The sequence below is a fragment of the Loxodonta africana genome, chromosome 7 (assembly GCF_030014295.1).
Source record: "Loxodonta africana isolate mLoxAfr1 chromosome 7, mLoxAfr1.hap2, whole genome shotgun sequence".
NCBI lineage: Eukaryota > Metazoa > Chordata > Mammalia > Proboscidea > Elephantidae > Loxodonta > Loxodonta africana.
Window position 1 is genome coordinate 91,682,220 of NC_087348.1, and position 22,298 is coordinate 91,704,517.

General features: G+C 35.8%; 1 protein-coding gene across 1 annotated transcript in view; it reads right to left on the minus strand.

Moving 5' to 3' along the window:
* Positions 1–5,987: 5,987 nt before the first annotated feature.
* The window catches only part of PGM2L1 (phosphoglucomutase 2 like 1), a 67,194-nt gene continuing 50,883 nt past the window's right edge, over positions 5,988–22,298 (minus strand). The window contains exons 7-14 of the mRNA XM_003420041.4: positions 17,552–17,741; positions 16,956–17,053; positions 16,063–16,243; positions 14,517–14,610; positions 14,072–14,201; positions 13,649–13,838; positions 11,035–11,168; positions 5,988–9,194 (exon numbers count right to left, since the gene is read on the minus strand). Of these exons, the coding sequence (XP_003420089.1) occupies positions 9,092–9,194; positions 11,035–11,168; positions 13,649–13,838; positions 14,072–14,201; positions 14,517–14,610; positions 16,063–16,243; positions 16,956–17,053; positions 17,552–17,741 (1,120 nt within the window). The 3' untranslated portion in view covers positions 5,988–9,091. The remainder of the gene's footprint in view (positions 9,195–11,034; positions 11,169–13,648; positions 13,839–14,071; positions 14,202–14,516; positions 14,611–16,062; positions 16,244–16,955; positions 17,054–17,551; positions 17,742–22,298) is intronic.

The window sequence follows — 22,298 nt, forward strand, 5'->3', positions numbered from 1 at the left end:
AGCAGTCAAGAAATCAAAGACTCATTGCATTTGGCAAATCTTCTGCAAAATACCTCTTTAAAGTGTTGAAGAGCAAAGACGTCACATTGAAGACTAAGGTGCGCCTGACCTGAGCCATGGTGTTTTCAATTGCCTCATGTGCACTCAAAAGCTGGACGATGAATAAGAAAGACTGAAGAACTGACATCTTTGAATTGTGGTGTTGGCGAACAATATTGAATATACCATGGACTGCCAAAAGAACTAACAAATCTGTCTTGGAAGAAGTACAACCAGAATGCTCCTTAGTCGCAAGAATGGTGAGACTATGTCTCACATACTTTGGACATGTTATCAGGAAGGATCATTGGAGAAGGATGTCATGCTTGGTAAGGTAGAGGGCCTGTGAAAAATAGGAAGACCCTCAATGAGATGGATTGACACAGTGGCTGCAACAATGGGCTCATGCTAACAATGATTGTGAGGATTGCACAGGACAGGGCAGTGTTTCGTTCTGTTGTACACAGGGTCACTATTAGTGGAACCAACTCGACAGCACCTAACAACAACAACACACAACACTAAGCCGAAATATTCATTCAGACTCAAAGTAGATTCTAGGGTATGCCAATGCACATATTTCTTTTGTTTGTTTTATTACAATTTAGATGAAGGTTTACAGAACAAACTAGTTTTTCATCAGTTAGTACACACATTATTGTACGACATTGGTTAACAACTCCATGACATGTCAACACTCTCCCTTCTCAACCCTGGGTTCCCTATTACCACCTTTCCTGTTCCCTCCTGCCTTCCAGTCCCTGCCCCAGGGCTGGTGCACCCCTTTAGTCTTGTTTTGTTCCATGGGCCTGTTCAATCTGGCTGAAGGGTGAACCTCAGTAGTGGCCTCATTACTGAGCTGAGTGTCCGCGGGCCATACTCTCAGGGTTTCTCCAGTCTCTGTCAGGCCAGTACGTCTGGTCTTTCTTTTTGAGTTAGAATTTTGTTCTACATTTTTCTCCAGCTTTGTCCGGGACCCTCTATTGTGATCCATGTCAGAGCAGTCAGTGGTGGTAGCCAGGCACCATCTAGCTGTACTGGACTCAGTCTGGTAAAGGCTGTAGTAATTGTGGTCCATTAGTCCTTTGGACTAATCTTTCCCTTGTGTCTTTAGTTTTCTTCATTCTTCCTTGCTCCTGAAGGGGCGAGACCAGTGGAATATCTTAGATGGCTGCTCACAGGCTTTTAATACTCCAGACGTTACTTGCCGAAGTAGAACGTAGAACATTTTCCTTATAAACTCTGTTACGCCAGTTGAGCTAGATGTCCCCAGACCACGGTCCCCACAGTTCTCAGCCCAGCAATTCAGTCCCTCACGGAGTTTGGATGTGTCTATGGAGCTACCATGGCCTTGCCTTGTACGGGTTGTGTTGGCTTCCCCAGTACTGTGTACTGTCTTACCCTTCACCAAAGTTACTGCTTATCTACTGTCTATTAAGTGTTTTTCCATCCCCACCCCTCCCCTCCCTCATAACCATCAAATATTGTTTCTTTTTGTATATAAACCTTTTCATGAATTTTTACAGTAGTGGTCTCATACAATATTTGTCCTTTTTGTAATTGACTTATTTCACTCAGCATAATGTCCTTCAGATGCATCCATGTTATGAGATGCGTCACATATTCATCGTTGTTCTTTATTGTTGCGTAATCACTGTGTGTATGTACCACAGTTTATCCATTCCTCTGTTGACAGGCATCTAGGTTGTTTCCATCTTTTTGCTATTGTGAACAATGCTGCAATGAACATGGGTGAAGGTGTACACATCTATTCGTGTGACGTCTCTTATTTCTCTAGGATATATTTCTAGGAATGGGATTGCTGGATCATATGGTATTTCTATTTCTCACTTTCTAAGGAAGCCCCATATCGTTTTCCAAAATGGTTGTATCATTTTGCATTCCCACCAGCAGTGCATAAGAGTTCCGATCTCCCCGCAGCCTCTCCAGCATTTGTTATTTTCTGTTTTACTGATTCGTGCCAGTAATGCCAGGGTGAGATGGTATCTCCTTGTGGTTTTGATTTGCATTTCTTTCATGGCTAGAGATCGTGAGCATTTCCTCATGTATCTGTTGGCCACTTGAATGTCTTCTTTGGTGAAGTGTCTGTTCGTTTCCTTTGCCCATTTTTTAAACTGGATTGTCTTTTTGTTGCAGAGGTTTTGGATTTTCTTGTATATTTTAGAGATTAGATTTGTAATAGCGAAAACCTTTTTCCCAGTCTGTAGGTTCTCCTTTTACTCTTTTGAGCATAAGTATTTAATTTCTAGAAGATCCCAGTTATCTAGCTTATCCTCTGGAGCTTATGTGTTGTTGGTTGTGATTTGTATCCTGTTAATGTCATGTATTAGGGCCTCTAGCGTTGATCCTAGTTTTTTTCTTCTATGAACTTCATAGTTTTTGGCTTTATATTTAGGTCTTTGATCCATTTTGAGTTAGTTTTTGTATATGGTGTGAGGTATGGGTCCTGTTTCATTTTTTTGCAGATGGACATCCAATTTTGCCAGCACCATTTATTAAAAAGACTGTTTTTTCCCCATTTGATTGACTTTGGGCCCTTGTTGAAGATCAGGTGACCACAGGTGGATGGATTTACATCTGGGTTCTCAATTCTGTTCCATTGGTTAATGTATCTGTTGTTGTACCAGTACCAGGCTGTTTTGACAAAAATAGCTTGTATAGTAGGTTCTGAGGTCATGTAATGCAAGTCCTCCTACTTTATTCTTCTTCTGTCAATGCACCTATTTCAAAAACACGTTCAGTTCAGATAGCAAACTTTATGAACTACATAGTATCTAAGATAATAGAAATTACATGGAAACCCATGCCTATGAAGCAGACTGTTTATTACTGATAACACTTCATTTGGCTAAAATCACAAGAAATCCCACCCCAGACACCCTTTTAACTCAGTACTGAAGTCATTCCTGAGGCTCACCGTTCAGCCCAAGATTAGACATGCCCATAGAACAAACAATAATATACATAGCTCAACCTCATATACGAGACTAAATGGACACACCAGCACAGGGGCAAGGATGAGAAGGCAGGTGGGCACAGGAAAGTTGGATGGATGGAAATGAGGAACCCAAGGTCGAGAAGGGGAGAGTGTTAATACATGGGGTTGGCAAGCAATGTCACAAAACAATGTGTATTAATTGTTTAATGAAAAACTAATTTGCTCTGTAAACCGTCATCTAAAGCACAATTTAAAAAAAAAAAAAAAACCTATGGGGCAGTTCTACTCTGTCACATGGGTCACTATGAACCAAAATGGGGGGGAAAAAAAAAAAGACCTACAAGAAATCCACAAACACACAAAGTGAAAATTCTTACAAGCCGTACGCATAATGTACCCTGGGGTTTTTGTAGGGAAAAATAAGATGTTGACAGAAATTAAGAGCACCATTTTGAACTACTGCTACACACTTAGTAAAAAAAAGAATTCATTCTTACCTGTGTGTATTTTATCTGGCATATTCAATAATGTACACAAAGAGTTTATTCTAGCCAGTAACAAGAAGGCCTCACCATCTACAGGCTCTGGCTTGAGATCACTTTTGAACCTAGTTTTATTATGACTTGTAAGACATATGATGATTCATAACATTGCAAAAAAATACACCAAATAGTATCAAATTAGTTGTGGTTCACTTGGAAGGTAGCGTTACCAGGCTCAAAATGGCATGTATATGAGTGATACTAAGTCTCCATAGACACAGTTTCTTAGTTTTCTTGGCCAATACCTTACTTTGAGTGTAAAATCTAGGCACTATATATAAATTCCAAATAAAAATATGCTTTCTTCAAAGAAACTAAGTGTTAAATGGTGTGAGTGCTTAATAAACATTACTTATGAATTTCAGTAATGAGAATCACTGTTTTAAAAGTCAGATTAGAAAATTAGACTAATATTTTTTTGTTTCCTAAACTATCTGCTTGAAAATGAAACCCCTTAACTCCCGTTTTTATCAATTAAACACTCTATATTCGGTACTGAACTAGGTGGTGCGGATATGAAAAATAATAAACCATGATTCCTGCTCTCAAGGAACTGATAGTCATGTGCTCCTTCTTAGTTAAGGAATACCAATGCATTAAATAGAAACAAACTGGCCAATAACTTAGATGATATTATAAACCCAAATAAGGTTCACAATTCTGCAGTAACTTAATTCTTCAGGTGAGTTTGATCAGTTTAATTTGGCACTAATACTTTAGAATGTCAGCTGGTAAAGGACACAGAATATCCTGGATATGCTCTATGTTTATCCCTCTCACAGTAGAGTCTGTATGCATACTATACCCCTGGGAATATGTAGCAATGATGGAGTTGAGGGAAGGCTGGGGAAGAAAATTGAGAAGCCATGGGAGAAAAATGGCCCCCCCTTCTGGCAGCACCAGTTTCAATGAAGACTGGAAGAGATCATTTTTATTTGAAAACAAACAGTTTTATTACGGAGAATGTAAAATTCACTTACATTTTAAAGACAGAACATGAAATTTCCTATTAGTGGTGGGCTGCTTTCAACTTTGCTCTCAGGCCCCTTTTATTCTCCTATGTTTTAGGGTTACACTGGTAGAAAAATTTGAGAAGCAAACTCTAGATATGTTACTTTGCTCCATGTTGGGCACTTTACTCATTCTTGTAGGTTCTCTCTTTTAAGTCTGTGGTCTTGAATTAACAGGGTAGAGGAAAGATGACTTAATGATTATAACAGTATGGTATTTTAAAGTAACTAATAGTTGTCACTAAAGATTTTCCTTTAACTTTGTTTCCAACTAGAACTAAGGTATGCTATATAAAAGTCAGACATTGAGCTATTCTCTTCTTTCTACTTAGGCATCTTACAGCTTTGAATGAGAAGTATGAAAAAAATTTCCTCAAATCTTGTGCTTTGGATGACCAAGGTACAAGCAGACCTGAAATAAAATGCGAGATCAATGGACCATTCATTTTGATTACTATGACTTTTTCTTCACCAGTTCCTAGAGCAATCTCAGCATGTGAATTGAAAAAGCCCATAATAAATTAACACATAGTAGTAGCCAAACACATCAAAATAGCTTATGAAATAGATTTAAAATTACTTCTTACAATAAGTTCTAAAATATTCTGACAATAACAAAATAATAATAGTCCATAAACAAACACAGTTTATGAATAAAGCATTCTGAATGAATACAGTTAAGATTTCTTATCAGTGAGGTAATAGGATGATAGCTTTTCACAGTAACAAAACATGGGAGGGTGCCTCGGAAAAAAGGGAGGTAGAGAGAAAAAGGCATAAAATTAAATGCATCCAAGTGGAATTTGGATTTTTCAAGCATCACAAACATCAAGAAAATATCTGGAAGAAATAACCAATAGCAGCAATTAATAAAACAATTTCTCCAGTAAACTCCAGCTAGTATCTTTGTCGCATCAATTCCAGAAGTAGCCTCCTTAAGAAATGGGAGGCCAACTTCCTGTACGAAGATATTCCAAAGTATCCAATTTCTTAGAGCCTGTCTGCTGAAGTTACTACATCCACGTAATAATACTTTATATTTAAAACAGAAACCTAAAGTGTCCTACAATGCTATACATTTTTCAAGATGAACAAAATTGTGTTCAAGTCTCATAATTCACCAGGTTAAATTAAAAATAACATCCCAGCAAGACTTTATTCATTGCACTCATGCATTGCACTATTCAAAATATACAAAACTATTTTGTGACTAAATTCTTCTAGGTACGGAGTGAAACTGAAATGTTACTTTTAGTGCTCTTTATATCATCTTTGCTCAAACCCAAGTTTTAAAGTATTGAGCCTTAAAAAGCCCTTAATATTTAAAAATTTAATTCCCTTAACTAAAAAAAAATTTTCAAATTGAAGACTTCAAGACAATTTCTGTTCAAAGAAGTTCTTAAATCTGAGTTTGAAATTTTCATGCTGCTCCCCCCACCCCCTCCTTTTTTTTTTTTTTTTTTTGAAGATTCCCTATTGCTTCTTGTTCTGTCCTCACCGGAGATGGATAAGTTTGTTATATTACTTCTTACTTTAAGTTCTTCAATAAAAGCCTCAATTAATAACTTGAGACTTATTAAACTATCTCAAAAGCTTTCTCTTCTTCAGTTAAATGATCTTAATTCCTTGAGCTTTTCCTTAACAGGTTTTATTCCAATCTATGTTTTATTCCTGTTTATTCCTGTCACATCCCCTCCCGAGTTCTCATACCACCCTCAGACACAACATCCTAGCATGAACTGAATCATCTCTGAAAACTCGGCCTCTTTTTAAGGATCACTAAGAAAGGACACCAATAGGCTCAACATCCGCTCATCATTATACCAAATCAACACAAGTAAACAACTCACACTCAGTTTATTGCCTACTTTTAGGGTGATAGGTTTGCCCTTCACAAGTAGCATTTCCTGTTGCCTTACCGTCCTTTCTATTAATTTCTACCATTTATCTCCAATTTATGCTTTGATCTTGCCCCACTAATTCTTTCTTTTTCCCCAAAGCTCTAGAAAAATCCAGTTCTGCTCTACACACTCAATGAGGAAGCATTCATTTCCATGATATTGTTCATGAAAGAAAAGGATAAATGATGCAGTGCCCAAGGCTGATACTTACCTGCTAGCACTTTTGTCTCTTCTGGCTGGCTTGGGTGATCACTGACTTTAGCCTCTTGGACAGTGCGCACCCACTGTGTCTAGTTCCTGTTAAATGTCATGCTCAGACACACTCAAGAGCTTGGCTAAAATCAAGTAATTCCTTCCATATATACACTTTAGGAACATTTGTAAGCTTTTGTTAATTTTAACTTTGTGTTTTTAAATTCTGAAATAATATTCCAAGCTTCAATAACTTCTCACCTTAAGATGACCCAACTGTTGCATTACATTAAAGTACCCAAATAAAACTGTTTTCTTCGTGCCCTGCCCTTTGCCCTTGAGTCGATTCCAACTCATAGCGACCCTATAGGACAGAGAAGAACTGCCCCATAGGGTTTTGAAGGCTGTAATCTTTATGGAAGTAGACTGACATATCTTTCTCCTGTGGAGTAGCTGGTGGGTTTGAACTGCCAACCTTTCAGTCCTCAGCCGAGTTCTTTAACCACTATGTCCCCAGGGCTCCTTGTTTTCTTCATAACAGAATGAAAATCATGACATGGCTTTAGTGATTATGAATGGGCTTTTGTAATCATTTTAGCTCCACTCTGTTCTTCAGTCACCGAAACACAGATAGTAAAACACAAATATACATATTTTTTCACATATATAAGCATTGTTCACACCACTCTGTAGAACACAGGCCATTTCTTAAATTACAATATACATTCCTAAAAGCAAATAAACCAAAAGATTCTATGGGTTTCTTCTTCAGTGCAAAGCCTTTGAAAACAAGCTCATTCGGTCAAATGATGCTCTACATTTTAACTAGCTGTCTATTATCTATAGTCATACAAGATCCAGCTATATGAAAGTAAGCAAGGAACAAATTAACAATAGTGGCAATACAATAATTTGAAAACTATACTTGGATTATATGAGCTCAACCAAATATTAGCTGACAGCTGTGGCAAACCAAACAATGATTTAATGAACATTCTAATCAGTTCAAATTTTATATTAATTTTTTAAAACAAATTCTCTAAAGCCAGTGCTATTTTCTATAGGCAGTTCATTTAGTTTTATTATACCCAAGGCCTTGTTCTTGTTACTTCTTATGTACGTTTATCCCATGTGTTAAAGGATGCTGTAACCTACAGGACAGGATACACTTTAAGAAGATTAAACAGCACTTCTTTATTAAGTCTTTTTCAAAAGACTGCAGAATCAACAGTGACCTTCCAACAAATATTTTTCTACATTAAAAAAGTAGTAGTTATGTGATCAGAAATTCTGCAGTAGCCAGCAAAATGTTAGAATAAACTGGACCTTAGTTTTTAAAACATGTAGTTTTAAGTGTTTCACAATACTTAAATCTTGATGTTTTATTTTTTAGTAAGTTATCTTTACTTCATCAGATAAAGAAATAAGCTACATAAAAACTTAAGTCAAAAGTTAGACTTCTAAATAAATTTCGAGCTCCTTTCTCAGTTCAGATTTTTTTCTTTACTTAAAGGTTATGATAATTGACAATTTTTACAGGAAGACCCTTAATTAAGGTTCCATTAAGCCTGCTTTTGTTAAGATCTTGATTGATTTTTAAATCAGTGGACCTTCGATATACTGGGGAAGCACATATATAGTTTGGAAGATTTTCCTTAACTGGCCCAAAATTAGCTGGTTAAATTACATCCAATGCAGGAACATTGTTTTAGTTCATACCAGACCCCTGGGAAGGCACTGAAACTCTGACAAGAACAAAGTCACTAGAAGTGTTGCCACTATTGTTCTATGTTCAGTAAACGTCAGAATTTTAAACACTTACATACATACTACGCCAAAAGCACCTGAAACAGAGGTGCTGAAACCACATATTGTAACATCTGTTCTAAAGGAGAAATTCTAAACATTCTATTTTAAATACTCTATTTTGTACATTAATACCTGTGATATAACAATGACACTTTACAACAGCAATCTGGGAGCAGTGCCATTTTCTCACTGACTTCATTTAGCTAACTCTACAATTGTAAAACATTTACCTGCTTTTTTTTTTTTTAAACCGTGCTATACACAACTACAAGAATATGGAACTAAGCTTAATCAGACTTTAATAAGAAAACTCACTTTTATATTGTTATGTTTCTGTTAAAGGAAGAATAACATATTACTATAATACTTTTAATGTAATGACTTTTGTTCAAGATTATGGAAAAATCTGAGTCATTTCCTTCTAGTTTGTTTATACAGTATTGGTTCTAGATTCTATGTAAAAGAATACCATTTCAAATTTATACAGTGTGTTTAGTTTACCAAAAAGAAGAAAAAAGGGAAAAAAATACTTGACCCGATGAAAGACAGAAAGAATGCTAACACAAGATTCAATACATGAAGTTCTTGGTTGTTCTGTTCCATATGCCAGTGCAAAGTAACGAGAGTACCGGTGTACGACTAAACAGAACGCCAGATCAGTCCATTCCTACTGGGCTCAAGAAAATTCTCAATCAGAGCTTCAATGAGTTTCTTCAGCTCTTCTTCCAGTAAGGCAGTGTTACTGAGGAAAAAGATTAAGGGTTTTGAAATTCTTTATTTTCATAGCCTTAAAATACATTCAAATTGTTATAACTTTTGAAGAGGGCATAGACCTGATAAAATGATTAAAAATTAGAGAACTAAAGAGAACTTCACTCAGTTAAAACCACAGCAACAAAAAAAAGACTCCCCCCCTCCAAAATCACACACACAAACATCAAAGTTGAACTGCATTAATAGGAGTTCCTTGGTACATGATACATGGATGAGTTAGAGTATGTATAAAGAATTCTCTAGGTCAGGCAATTTAATGACTTAGGCCACCAATACTAGCTATGAAAATAGCTTCCTGAAATACTCTGAAGAATACTCAGTACAGATATTACAAGATGATATCACATATCTTTCAGGTAGCAGAGGGAGGCGTGATTAAAAGAATGAGATGTTTAAAAAACAAATATACACTTAAAAGTTTGCCTTTCAAAGCCGTCATCTGAGGAGCTGCTGTTGTCTAAAACATTTCTAGGGAGGTCTCTTTTAAACTGCCTTCACAGTAATTTTACAAGCTCTACGAAGAAGTCAGTTTTTATTACTTTAATAATCAGCCTTTGTTTTTTTATAATGGTATTTTTTGTTACAGTTTTATATATGTATATATACACACATGCATATATATATGTATATAAATATAAAACAAAATGTAATTATTCTTCATTTTTAACCAAATACAGGTAGTCCCGGACTTACGATGAGGTTCCATTCTGATGATTTCATCGTTAAGTCGGTTCTGACTAAGTCATATACCTCATTTCTTTCTTTTTAGTTGTCATTATTATTGTCTTTTATTATCAGTATCTTTATAAATCCAATCTTTATTTATCTTTGGTAGTTGGTATGAGAATGATAGCATCAGCAAATTATGCGATGCAACTTTCTATGTAGTACATATTACTAACGATAAGATGTACCAAAAGAAGAAGAAAAAAAAAAAAAGAATGCTGGTAAGTGCGGTTTGACGTAACCAGAACACACTGTAAGTCGGGGACTACCTGCATAACATTACTCAATTTGGTTTACTTTGAACTCTGTTCTGAATGACTTCAGAAGTCTTTTTTCCCACCAGAGGAAATAAAATTTGCTCTTAAAATGCAAAGATTTAGAGAAATATAAAATAATGTACCTTGAGCTCTAAAAACAATTTAAAAAAACCCTTCCCAATATATTTTGGTCAGTGACAACATTATAGGAAGTACTACTTTTAATGTGCTTAAACCAAAAAAAATCCCAAACCTGTTACCATTGAGTTGATTCTGACTCATAGTGATCCTATAGGACAGAGAAGAACTGCCGCATAAGGTTTCCAAGGAGTGTCTGGTGGATTCAAACTGCTGCCCTTCTGTGGCTAGTTAATATGCTTATGCTTAAGCAGTGAACAAATATGCTTATTAAAGTCAAGTTAATTTAATCACAATTTATACTCTTAAAAGGAAATAAATTGAGCAGATTAAATCAAATTATATTAGATGTAGAAAGTGAATATTTGGCAATAAATACAAATCATTTGTTGATATAAATTCATTAAAATTTAAAAAGTCATTTCTCAAATGGTACAGCTGCTTTGGAAAATAGTCTGGCAGCTCCTCAAATACAAAATTGTTCTAAAATTGATTGTGGCGATGGTTGCACAATCTTGTGAATATACTAAAAAACCACTGAATTATACACCTTAGATGGGTGAATTGTACGGTATTTGAGTTGTATCTCAATAAAGCTATTACATGCATATATGGATATATATAAGCTTTGTGTGTATATATATATGCATATCTATAAAAAGCATATAAATACTTGTCAATTCTCACCTCTGGTCAGGTGACGCACACATTTCTGCATAATACTTTATCTTTGGTTCTGTCCCGCTTGTCCGAAGAGTAGCAACACAACCATTTTGAAAAGTAAAAGTAATCATTTGGCTGTTTTTACTCACAGGCAGCACCTATCACAATTGCAACAACAGCTTAATTACACCTGGTATCTTTTTTCATTTTCAAGAATCATAAAATACAAAAGAAGATTACTTTTATAATAATTTATATACTATTTAACAAACATTTATCATAGTCCATGCATTGGGTTATATACCTCTCGTACTTGATCTCTAGGCCTCAGCAACAATCCTGCAAAGTAAAGACGAGGCTGAGAGAGTAAACGATTTGCTCAAGGTAATCAGCTATGCGGCACAGCCAGAAGTGGAAGCCAGGTCTATCTTCCCCAAAGTCCAAACTGCCTTTATATGTGCAAGGTGCTTTACAATTTCAAAGCATTTTCACAAACAGTTTATCAGTGGTCTCCAAAGCAGAGTGCACATATCCTAGGGGATATTTAAAATAACCTACTAGAGTGCAAAAATACATTATTTATAATTTTGACCTAAAAATCAAGAAAGAACTTAAGCTTTACTGATATTGATACATGGACTGACATTGGTATTCTTCCTGGACCTCAGATCAGCCTGTCAAGGCATCCTAAGGGAACTGCAGGAATTGTACTATCCCCTCAGTTGGCAGTGGTGCTTGCACTTAGGTGTCCTGAGTCTTGGGCCTTTCCTTGAGATCCCTCTCTCCATCAGTGTTAGTACCATACACCAGTTGCTTACGACAAAGACCTTCCTCCCCTTTCTCACTCACAGACCATCAACTCAGCAAGTCCTGTTTATTCTAGCCTTTATTTAACTCAACTTTGTCCAATTCTCTCTACCACTACTGCTACTATGTTAAATTCGGACTACCATCATTTTTCACCTAGATTGTTAAAATAGCATATAAACTGCCTGGAAGTTTGTCCCTCTTCAACCCATTCTCTGTATATACCATTCTTCCCTCACTTCCTACTCCAGTTAGTGAACTACTTGTGGCTCCCTGAAGGAGATATGCCTTTCATTTCCACACCGTGCTTTTTTTTTTTGCCTGAAGCACCCTTTGCTCCTCCTGCATCTGGGTAACTCCTAATCATACTCTAGAATTCAGCCCAGAATAGCCCTCTATAATATCTTCCCTAAGCTCCCAAAATCTGAACTAGGGGTCTCTCCTATGCTCTTCCATGGCATTCAATACATTCCCTGGTAGCACTATCATATTGTAAAATAACCGTTGTTTACTTGTCTATTTCCCCACTAGAATATTTCTGGAGTGCAGAAACAGTGTCTTTGTCCTTGCTGTATCCCCAGAGTGCATGTAGCACAGAAGGGTCTTAATAAACACCTGCTGAAAATACAGATGAATGCCAAGGTGTAGTGTGGAGAAAGAACTCGAGAAATCTTTGCCACTACCTTTGTAACCTTGGGGAAAACAACAACTGTGCTACTTGCTTTACAAAACTATTGTTAAGCATCAGAGGAGAGCAGATGAAAAAGCACTTTGAATACAAATATCATAAACTTCAAAGAGAGTTAAGAAGAAAAAAGCATTACATCAAGGATTACTGTAAACACAGCAATATTAGAGAAATAAAAGGAAGCAGAAGCACTGGTTCTTTCTCTCCAAATAGTTTACAAAGTCAGAAAAAGACACGCACACACACATATACACGAGGAATACCGAAAACTGAGAGCTAGTATTTCTTGACTAGATGAATACACAAAAATGGAACATGGGTAGTATTCTACATAAAAGGTTGCACATCTCCCAAGATATATTATGGCCCTAGAATCTTGAGACGACACTAGAGCACTATGAATTGAATGCTAGGCTAATAATATAATCATGATAACAACAACAAAACGAATATGATCAGCAATCCATGGTGTTTAAATATTTATGGAGCATCTTAAACGCAGACAGGAGCTTTGAGAGGCAGAAAGGTGTTTCAGAAATGGATCTGCTATGTACAACACAATAACATAAGATGGAAAATAATAAATGCCCAGGAGGGAAGGCCCATTATTTAATGAAACATCAGAGGGAACATATCTGATTACAGAATCTAAAGGTTATGTGGAGGAGGTGACATTTGCCTTGGGTCTTAAATAATGTTGAGGTATAGACCTGTAGCAGTAGAAGTAAAAGTCACAGACTGAGCAAAAATTACAGAAATAAAAAAATATGCAGGTATGTAAGAAACTATAAATTGTTCTATTTGGCCAGAGGTATATAGGGAATAAGATTAGAAATGGAATTTAAAATTAGAAAGGTGTATGGCTTTAAAATTATAGGCTTTTAGACTTTATTTTCAACATCATTTAGCATCAAAACATACACATACACACAACAATATTCCAGGGGTAGCATAGATGATTATTTGGTGGGTGATAAGGAGAAAATCAGAGGCAGAGAGACCAGTTAATGGACTTGTAATTGCTCTGGAGAAAAATAATGGATCCTAGTCTCAAGAAACTCATAAGCTTGAAGGCCCACTATTTTACTATTGTATGAATTATTAAAAATATGTAAAAAAATTATTTAAAAACTAGGTACTTACTGATTTCTTATTAGGCTGGCTGCTGTCATATCCAGTGGTAATGTCCCGTACATGCAATATAGCAAATTCCCCACAAAATTTCGGATATTCTCTTGGAGAATCAAAATTGCGAAGTCTTTCAAATATACTTTTGATGGTAGGTGGATCGTAACACAAGAAATACGAAGTTTTTGAAATATGATAACCATATCTGTACAAAGATTTAAAGTGTTAAAATCAGATTTTGGGTAACTCGTTAAAAATATACATATATTAAAGATAAGCCTATTACAGTATTTTGTAGAAAATGGCAGCCTTTAATTTAGACAATCTTTATACTTCTTTTTAAAAGATTGACTATTCCTCAAAAACAAATTTAGAAAGCAAGTGTAGGATGAGACAATGAAAAATCTAGCATGTGAAATTCACAATAGTAGAACATACTTTTCATAAACCTTAATCAGTTGCTGTCTCAATGTGATGTTCATGGTTTCAAGGTAAGATGCCATCTCAGCAGTAACAACAGCTGCACTGACCCCATCTTTATCCAACACTGATGTCCCACACAGAAAACCTGAGGATTAAAAACATCTTTAGAAAAGACACTACCAGAGGAAAACTTAAACTGACAATTTTCAATAATTTTACATTTCTTCAGAAGGGCCAATGAACTTAAAAGCCTTGTATTAGATGAAACTCATTTATACTGAAGGTATCTAGAGACCTTTATTTTTTCCTGATGAGAAATCCATCTACACATTTCTGAGTTCTCTGTAGTTTTTACAACTCAAAAAGCAAAACCGGAAGACAAAAATTCCTTTCTATAGAATTACCATATTTAAAAAAATGTTCTCAATCAAATTTCAAAGATTTTAATATTACTACATACCAATAGACTCTTCAAATGCAAAAAGGACTTCTTTCCCATTTTCCAGGAGGTCTTTTATTCTACTTCCAATCCATTTAAAACCTGGTAATGTTTCCTGAAATGCAGAGGAGGCCACTCTAGTTAAGTGACTCTCTCATAAATACATACAGAAAAAAATCTGTCACTAAATGCACATAACACTTGCATAGTGGTCTTCTGTTATGGTTTTCGGTCCCCAAGATTTTCACAGCGGTAGATATATAGTCATAAAGTGCCATGAATATACATACCGCCACCACTCATCACCTAGTAGTTACTGAGCATAAAAAAAACCAAACCAAACCTGTTGCTGTCGAGTCAATTCCGACTCATAGTGACCCTATAGGTCAGAGTAGAACTGCCCCACAGAGTTTCCAAGGAGCGCCTGGTGCATTTGAACTGCCAGCCTTTTGGTTAGCAGCTGTAGCACTAAACCACTATGCCACCAGGGTTTCCTACTGAGCATAGGAAGGTGATTTACACCAAATATAATCCAATATGTATAAGCGGTGATGTGAGGAGTCACAAAGTGACACAGATACATTCACACATTATGATCTTCTACTATTTCTCAAGCATTGTAATAGCTGCTTTACATCCATTAGATTTCTAATTCACCTCTCTATTTCCTAACAAAAAAAGAAAAAATCAAAATCTCCCCCACACAACAGAAACAAGCAAGCAAATGTATCATATTGGTCTTTAGAATCATTTTCTTTTTCTCTTTTGTGCTCATCATACATTTTTCTTGCCATAGATATAAAAATGGAAAATATTAACATTGCAATTCAGAATTTTATACTTGAGTAAACTTTCAATTTCTTTTACTTTGTTATCTGTGTTTTAGAAAGGCTACGGTTGGAAAGTTCTATCTCATAAAGACAAGTACAATTTTCTTTTACCCAACCAATTAGTGTTAAGACCTGTATGACTATGGCTCAAGAAAAATACCCAAATGAGACATTTTTCACTGACATTTGGCAAAAATGACAGGTTAAAGGCAACGTAATTGACATTTGTCCCAGTAGCTTCAAAAATGACCTATGAAAGATCAACTTAACTGCCTGAGATTCACAAAGGTTAATGATCTATGTTGAGAGAGAGAGAGAGCCATTACTTACCCTTTGGATATAGAATTGGTCTTAAGTTACAACTTAGAAGACTACTTAAAGTTGCTTAAGACTGAGCTTGAAGGGCCTAAACAAGTGGTTGGTAACACTAACAATTTTTGGAGTACAGTCTATGTTATTCATGAGGCCACTAGGAGCCAGATTTTCCCAGTATGAAAACCAGATATTGTTGTATGGAATAGTAAGTGTTAATGTAATGTTTTAGAAAATCTTATCTTAGTCCCTCAAATTGTCCACGTACTGGAAAATTTGGCTTAAGGTGTCTGAACTATCAAAGAGAATTCAAAAGTGTTAACAGAATTAGAAAAAATGAAATTACAAATAAAATCAACAAAAGCCAATTTGGGTGGGGAGAAATAGATGTAGAAGAGCAGCACACAGATATTATCTGTTCTTACTTCAAAATGAAATCCTTCTTTAAGTGCAATTGCCTTCAGAATTTTAGAAGAGACTGTGGTGGCTAACATATAAACATTCTTCACATCAGCATTTCTTGATTTATTTTTCTCCCAGCAGTCAAACATCCACCATCCAAACAAAGCAGCCAATTCATTGCCTGTGAAAACTTTCCAATGACCACTGTAGAAAGAATGAAAATTTAAAGTCAAGGCTTCTCTACTTTCTCATTAAAACTTGTTGATTCTGAGACCTAAAAATTAGAATCCTTCAGACAAGAACAAACAAAAATTATCACATAGGATCTTTGAGAAAACATTTACTACTACTTTGCTAACAGCACAGGGCTGGGCTCAGGGTAGGAATGGCTGCAATATTTTTTAGAAAATGATTATTACATTGTTACTTTTATTCCATTATTTAATAAGAAAACAGTTATGACAAATGTTTAAGCCTTTCTGTGTAAGGATATTTGCCACAAAATTAAAATGCAAAAATACCTAACTACCCAAAGGCAAACATTAGGTAACGAGTAAATAAGTTGATAATCAACATGTTGGGATATTACGCTATTTTTAAAATTAATGTTCTCAAGCAATATTTAAGGACAGGGAAGACAGCTTATAATACAATGTGAAGTGGAAAATAATCAGGATACAAAACTATATATAGTATAATCACAATTTTATAAAAACAAATTTATCTTTAAATATTTGATTAAATAAAAGAGTAGAAGGAAGTGTCAAGATAATCAACTTAACCCTTAGATTATGGAGTTTGTAGAAAGAAGATTTACATTCTTCTTTTTTCATTATTTTCAATGAAACTTTAAGACATAAATTAAAGATTGTTTTTCAAAGTTTAAGCTTTTAATCAAATAATAGATTCTACTTACTTTTCCTGAAGTTCTGCCACTGCCAGTCGGTCTGCATCGGGGTCTGTGGCTACAACAATACGGGCATTTTCTTTCTCTGCTAGTCTCAGAGAAAGTTCCTGAAACAGTGACCCGAAAACTTAGATTATACTAAAGAAGTTAAAATCAATGTTAATATTCCTAAATGTAGGCACTATGTCAGTCACGTGAATTTTAGAAGGAATATCTACCTGTTAACCTGTTGCCATTGAGTCAATTCCGACTCATAGTGACTCTATAGGACAGAGTAGAGCTGCCCCATAGGGTTTCCAAGGAGCACCTGGTGGATTCGAACTGCTGACCTTTTGGTTAGCAGCCATAGCTCTTAACCAGTATGCCACTAGGGTTTCCAGAAGGAATATAGTTTGGCTAAATTTAAAATAAGAAGCCTAGCAGTAGGGATACCACCATACAGATTTCAATCTAAAATGGAACATAAGGGTCCAATATATCTTAAAAGATGTAAACTAAAAGTGGATCTTGCTTTTGTAAGTAATTTTTGACTTGTCATTGAGTTCTACCTATTCTGGTGAATTTTCACAAACGAATAATAATTTAAATAGATATTTAAAAAATACCAGCACAGATTCTCCTTCTTCAGGATTTGGGCATTTAACTGTAGAAAAGTCTGGATCAGGATCTTTTTGTTCTGGTACTGGAATTGGGGGCTTAAAACCAAACACTTGAAAAGCCAACTGTACGTAGTCATGTCCAACACCATGAAAAGATGTATGAACAAATTTCAAGGTGGTCTTTGAGTTTATTTCCCTGTAAAATAAAATCATCATTCAATCAATATCATAAAAGTTATTACTTGTGGTATAAAGAAAAACAGTCAAATTCTGAGAAAAGGTCATTAAAGCCCTTTAGCAGATGTCTAACGTATTTAAAAAAACAAAACTCCATAACTATGCGGTATTAACTTAAAGATCAAAAAGACTTTGAACTCAACTGCATTCTTTCTTTGTGGTTTAGCTCCTTGACCTGGATAGCTTTCTTCCAACTGCTGTGCCATTACCCTTAGCAAGCCACCATCATATCATCTCTGACTGGAATCACTACAAAAATTTTCTAACTGGTTTTTCTTACTCTCCAGCAGGTTCCTCCTTTCTTCACTTCCTGTATTTTCAGCTTAGATCCCAAGATATCTAATTGCAATCACCTTTTTATATCATCTCAGTTACTTTAATGCTCCAATACCCCAATCCTTGTTGAACCACTATGTGTGTTCTCCAGGTGTGCATCAAAATAGCTAAATATTGCTAGAGTAAATCTCAGAAAAAGGTTTGAATGGCTTCATTTTAAATGGACGTTCAACACTGTCAGGCAATCCTACTTTGCTATCCAAATAAGCTTACCTTTTTTACTCTTTAAGATGATGATTTAATTAATACCTTCTTGACCGACAACCTAATCCATTGCCATAGAGTCAATTCCAACTCCTAGTGACCATGTAGGACAAAGTAGAACAGCCCCACAGGGTTTCCAAGGCTGTAAATATTTACAGAAGCAGATTGCCACTTCTTTCTCTCATAGAGTGGCTGGTGGGTTCAAACCTTGGACCTTCTGGTTAGGAGCCAAGCACTTAACCACTGCGCCACCAGGGCAAAGGCTCCGCTGCTAACCGAAGGTCAGGGGTTTGAGCCCACCAGCTGTTCTGTGGGAGAAAAATGTGGCAGTCTGCTTCCCTAATGATTTATAGCCTTGGAAAGCCTATGGGGCAGTTCTACTCTGTTCTATAGGGTTGCTATGAACCAGAATCGACTCAATAGCAATGGGTTCTTGGCTTAACCCTCGCATATTCCTTTCCTCCCTCTTCACCTCATATATCATTGAGACACAGAAGCCATCTAATGGGAACTTCCTAATCTTCCCACACAAATCTACCCCACCAGCATCTGTACCGCTTCTTTTCCTTCTTCTACCTGACAACAATGAAGAAGCATTCTTCTTCCTATCAAGGTCAATCCTTCCACTTCTGCTCTGGTCCCCAGCTTCTCTCACTCAAAAATTTTAATAGTTTAGTTAGCCTCTCTCTCCCACATCATTCCTGTTAGTATCTAGTCCCCATTTACCTTGTCCCTTTCACAGCAAAACTCTCTACATCCTTATCTACCATTTACTAGCCCCCTTTTTTATTATGACAATTTTCGAAAGTACAAAAAAGAAGAGAGAATAACGTAATATCTATATATCCATCACCTTACTTCACATTTATCAACATTCTGCCAATCTAATTTCATTTATTCAAGACATTATTATACATGAAAGCGCTTTAGAATTTAAAAACATAACCAGAATACCATTATCACAGCTAACAAAATTAACAATAATTCCTTAATATCTAATACCTCTCTGTGTCCAAAATTTCCCAAGTGTCACAAAAATGCTTCTTATAGTTGGTTTACTCGTATCACTATGAGTCAGAATCAACTTGATGGCAATGGGTTTGGTTTGGTTTTTGGTTACTTGTATCAGGACATGAACAAGGTCCACATCATTTGGTTGATTTGTTTCTCAAGTCTCTTTGAATCTATGAATGTTTCTTTCCTCCTTTACTCTCCATGTAATTTATTAGCTGAACAAACTAGATTATTTGCCCTACATCTTGATATGCTGATTGAATCCTCTTGGTATTAACGTGTTCCCCTCCCTTGTTTTTTCTGTAAATAGGTGGTTGAATATAGAGGCAACATTAGATTCAGTTTCAATTCTTTTGGTAATGGGTGCTGTGTACCTCCTATGGAATCATAAGGGGAGGCACATAATGTCTGCCTTACTTTTAATAACATTAAGTTTAATCCGTGTTTGTTTGTTTTTATCAGTGATTATTCTTTTTTATGTCAATTGTCCCATTATTGTTCAGTGGGAGCCCCTTCAACTTGGCTTTAAGATCCTTTTGATATGACCCCAGTCTCTTATATTTCTTTCTTATTTTCTGATAAAAAAAAAAAGACATCCCAGGCTCATTTAGCACATTTTCTCTCCTAGTTCCTTGAATTAGCAATTTTTCCAAGGAGTCCTGGTTCCTTTTAGTGGGAACTGGTATTTACCATATCCAAAGAATATTTCTTTGTCATTATCTTACTTGATCCTCAACAGCATTTGATATAGCCAACCACTTCTTCTTGAAACACTCCCCTCACTAGACCTTAGTGATACCACATTCTCTTCTACCTACATAATTATTCCTTCTTAACCTTCTTTGGTTACTTTTTTGCTTGCCTGCTGAATGTTAAAGACTCTCTTCTCTCCTCTCTTTCTACACATTCTCACCTGGGTAATCTCATTCATTTTCATGACCTTGTATACCTTCTATGTGTTGACCACTTCAAAATTTAGATCTTCAGCACAAACGTCTCCTTTTATCACCAGGCTCATATGTAACTACTTACTTGATATCACCTCTTAAATATCTCATAAAACAAAAACAAAAAACCCAAAAAACAAAAAACCAAACTCGTAGCTGTCGAGTAGATTTTGACCCATAAGGACCCTATAGGACAAAGTAGAACCACTCCATAGGGTATAGTGTTTCCAAGGCTGTGATCTTTATGGAAGCAGACTGCCACATCTTTGGAACATCTGGTGGGTTTGAACTGCCAACCTTTTGGTTAGCAGCTGTGTACTTAACCATTGTGCCACCAGGGCTCTAAATATTCCATAGGTATCTTAACCTTAAAAATCTAACACTGAACTCTTTTTTTTTTTGTTCTTAATAGTATTTTATTGTGTTTTGGTGAAGGTTTACATAGCAGCTTAGGTTCCCATTCAATAATTTCTGCATAAGTTGTTGTATTGGCTACATTCTTCACAATGCGTGAACAGTCTCATTATTTCCGTTCTCATTGTTCCATTTCCATTAACCTAGTTTCCCTGACCTCTTAGATTCTTATTTTTGTTTTAAAGTAATTGTTGACCATTTGGAATCATATTCCATTGGTCAATGTATCTGTTGTTTTACCAGTACCAGGCTGTTTTGACTACCGTAGCTGTACACTAGGTTCTGAGGTCAGGTAGTGTGAGTCCTTCTACTTTATTCTTCTTCAATAGTGCTTTACTTAACTGGGGCCTCTTCCCTTTCCATATAAAGTTAATGATATGTTTTTCCATCTCTTTAAAGAATGTTGTTGGTATTTGGATCAGGATTGCATTATATACATAAATTGCCTTGGGTAGAAGTGCCATTTTCACAATGTTGAGTCTACCTACCTACCCATGAGCATGATATGTTTTTTCATTTATGTAGATATCTTTTGGTTTCTTGCAGTAGTGTTTTGTAGTTTTCTTTGTATAGGCCTTTTACATCCCTGGTTAGATTTATTCCTAGGTATTTTATTTTTTTAGGGTCTATTATAAATGGTATTGTTTTCCTGATTTCCTTTTGATCATTCCCTTTGTTGGTGTACAGGAATCCAACTGATTTTTGTATGTTTATCTTGTATCCTGCTGCTACTCAGCTGAATCTTTTTATTAGTTCCAGTAGTCTTCTTGTGGAGTCCTTTGGGTTTTCTATGTGTAGTTTCAAGTCATCTGCAAATAGGGTCAGGTTTACTTCTTCATTGCCAATTTGGATGTCCTTTATTGTTTTTCCTTACCTTATTGCTCTAGCTAGCATAATGTTAAATAGGAGTGGTGATAAAGGGCATCCTTGTCTTGTTCCTGTTCTCAAGGAGAAGTTTTCAGCCTCACTCCATTAAGAATAATGTTGGCTGTTGGTTTTATATAGACGCCCTTTATTATGTTGAGGAATTTCCTTTCTATACCTATTTTATTTAGAGTTTCTATCAGGAATAGGTGTCGGACTTTGTTGAATGCCTCTTCTGTGTTGATTGAGATGGTCATGTGATTCTTTAATTTATGTGGTGGATATCATTAATTGATTTTCTAATATTGAACCATCCTTGCATACCTGGTATGAATCCTACTTGATTGTGGTGTATTATTTTTTTGATATGATGCTGAATTCCACTGGCTAGAATTTTGTTGAGGATTTTTGCATCCATATTCACGAGAGATATTGTCTGTAATTTTCTTTTTTTGTGGTGTCTTTGCCTGGTTTTGGTTTCAGGGTTATGCTGGCTTCATAGAATGAATTTGGAAGTATCCCTTCCTTTCCTATGTTCTGAAATAATTTGGGTAGTACTGGTGTAATTTTTTCTCTGAATGTTTGGTAGAATTCTCCAGTGAAGACATCTGGGCCAGGGCTTTTTTTTGTTGGGAGTTTTTTTTTTTTTTTCACCTTTTCCATCTCTTCTCTTGTTATGGGTCTGTTCAGGCTTTCAATTTCAGTTTGTGTTAGTTTGGGTAGGTAATGTGTTTCTA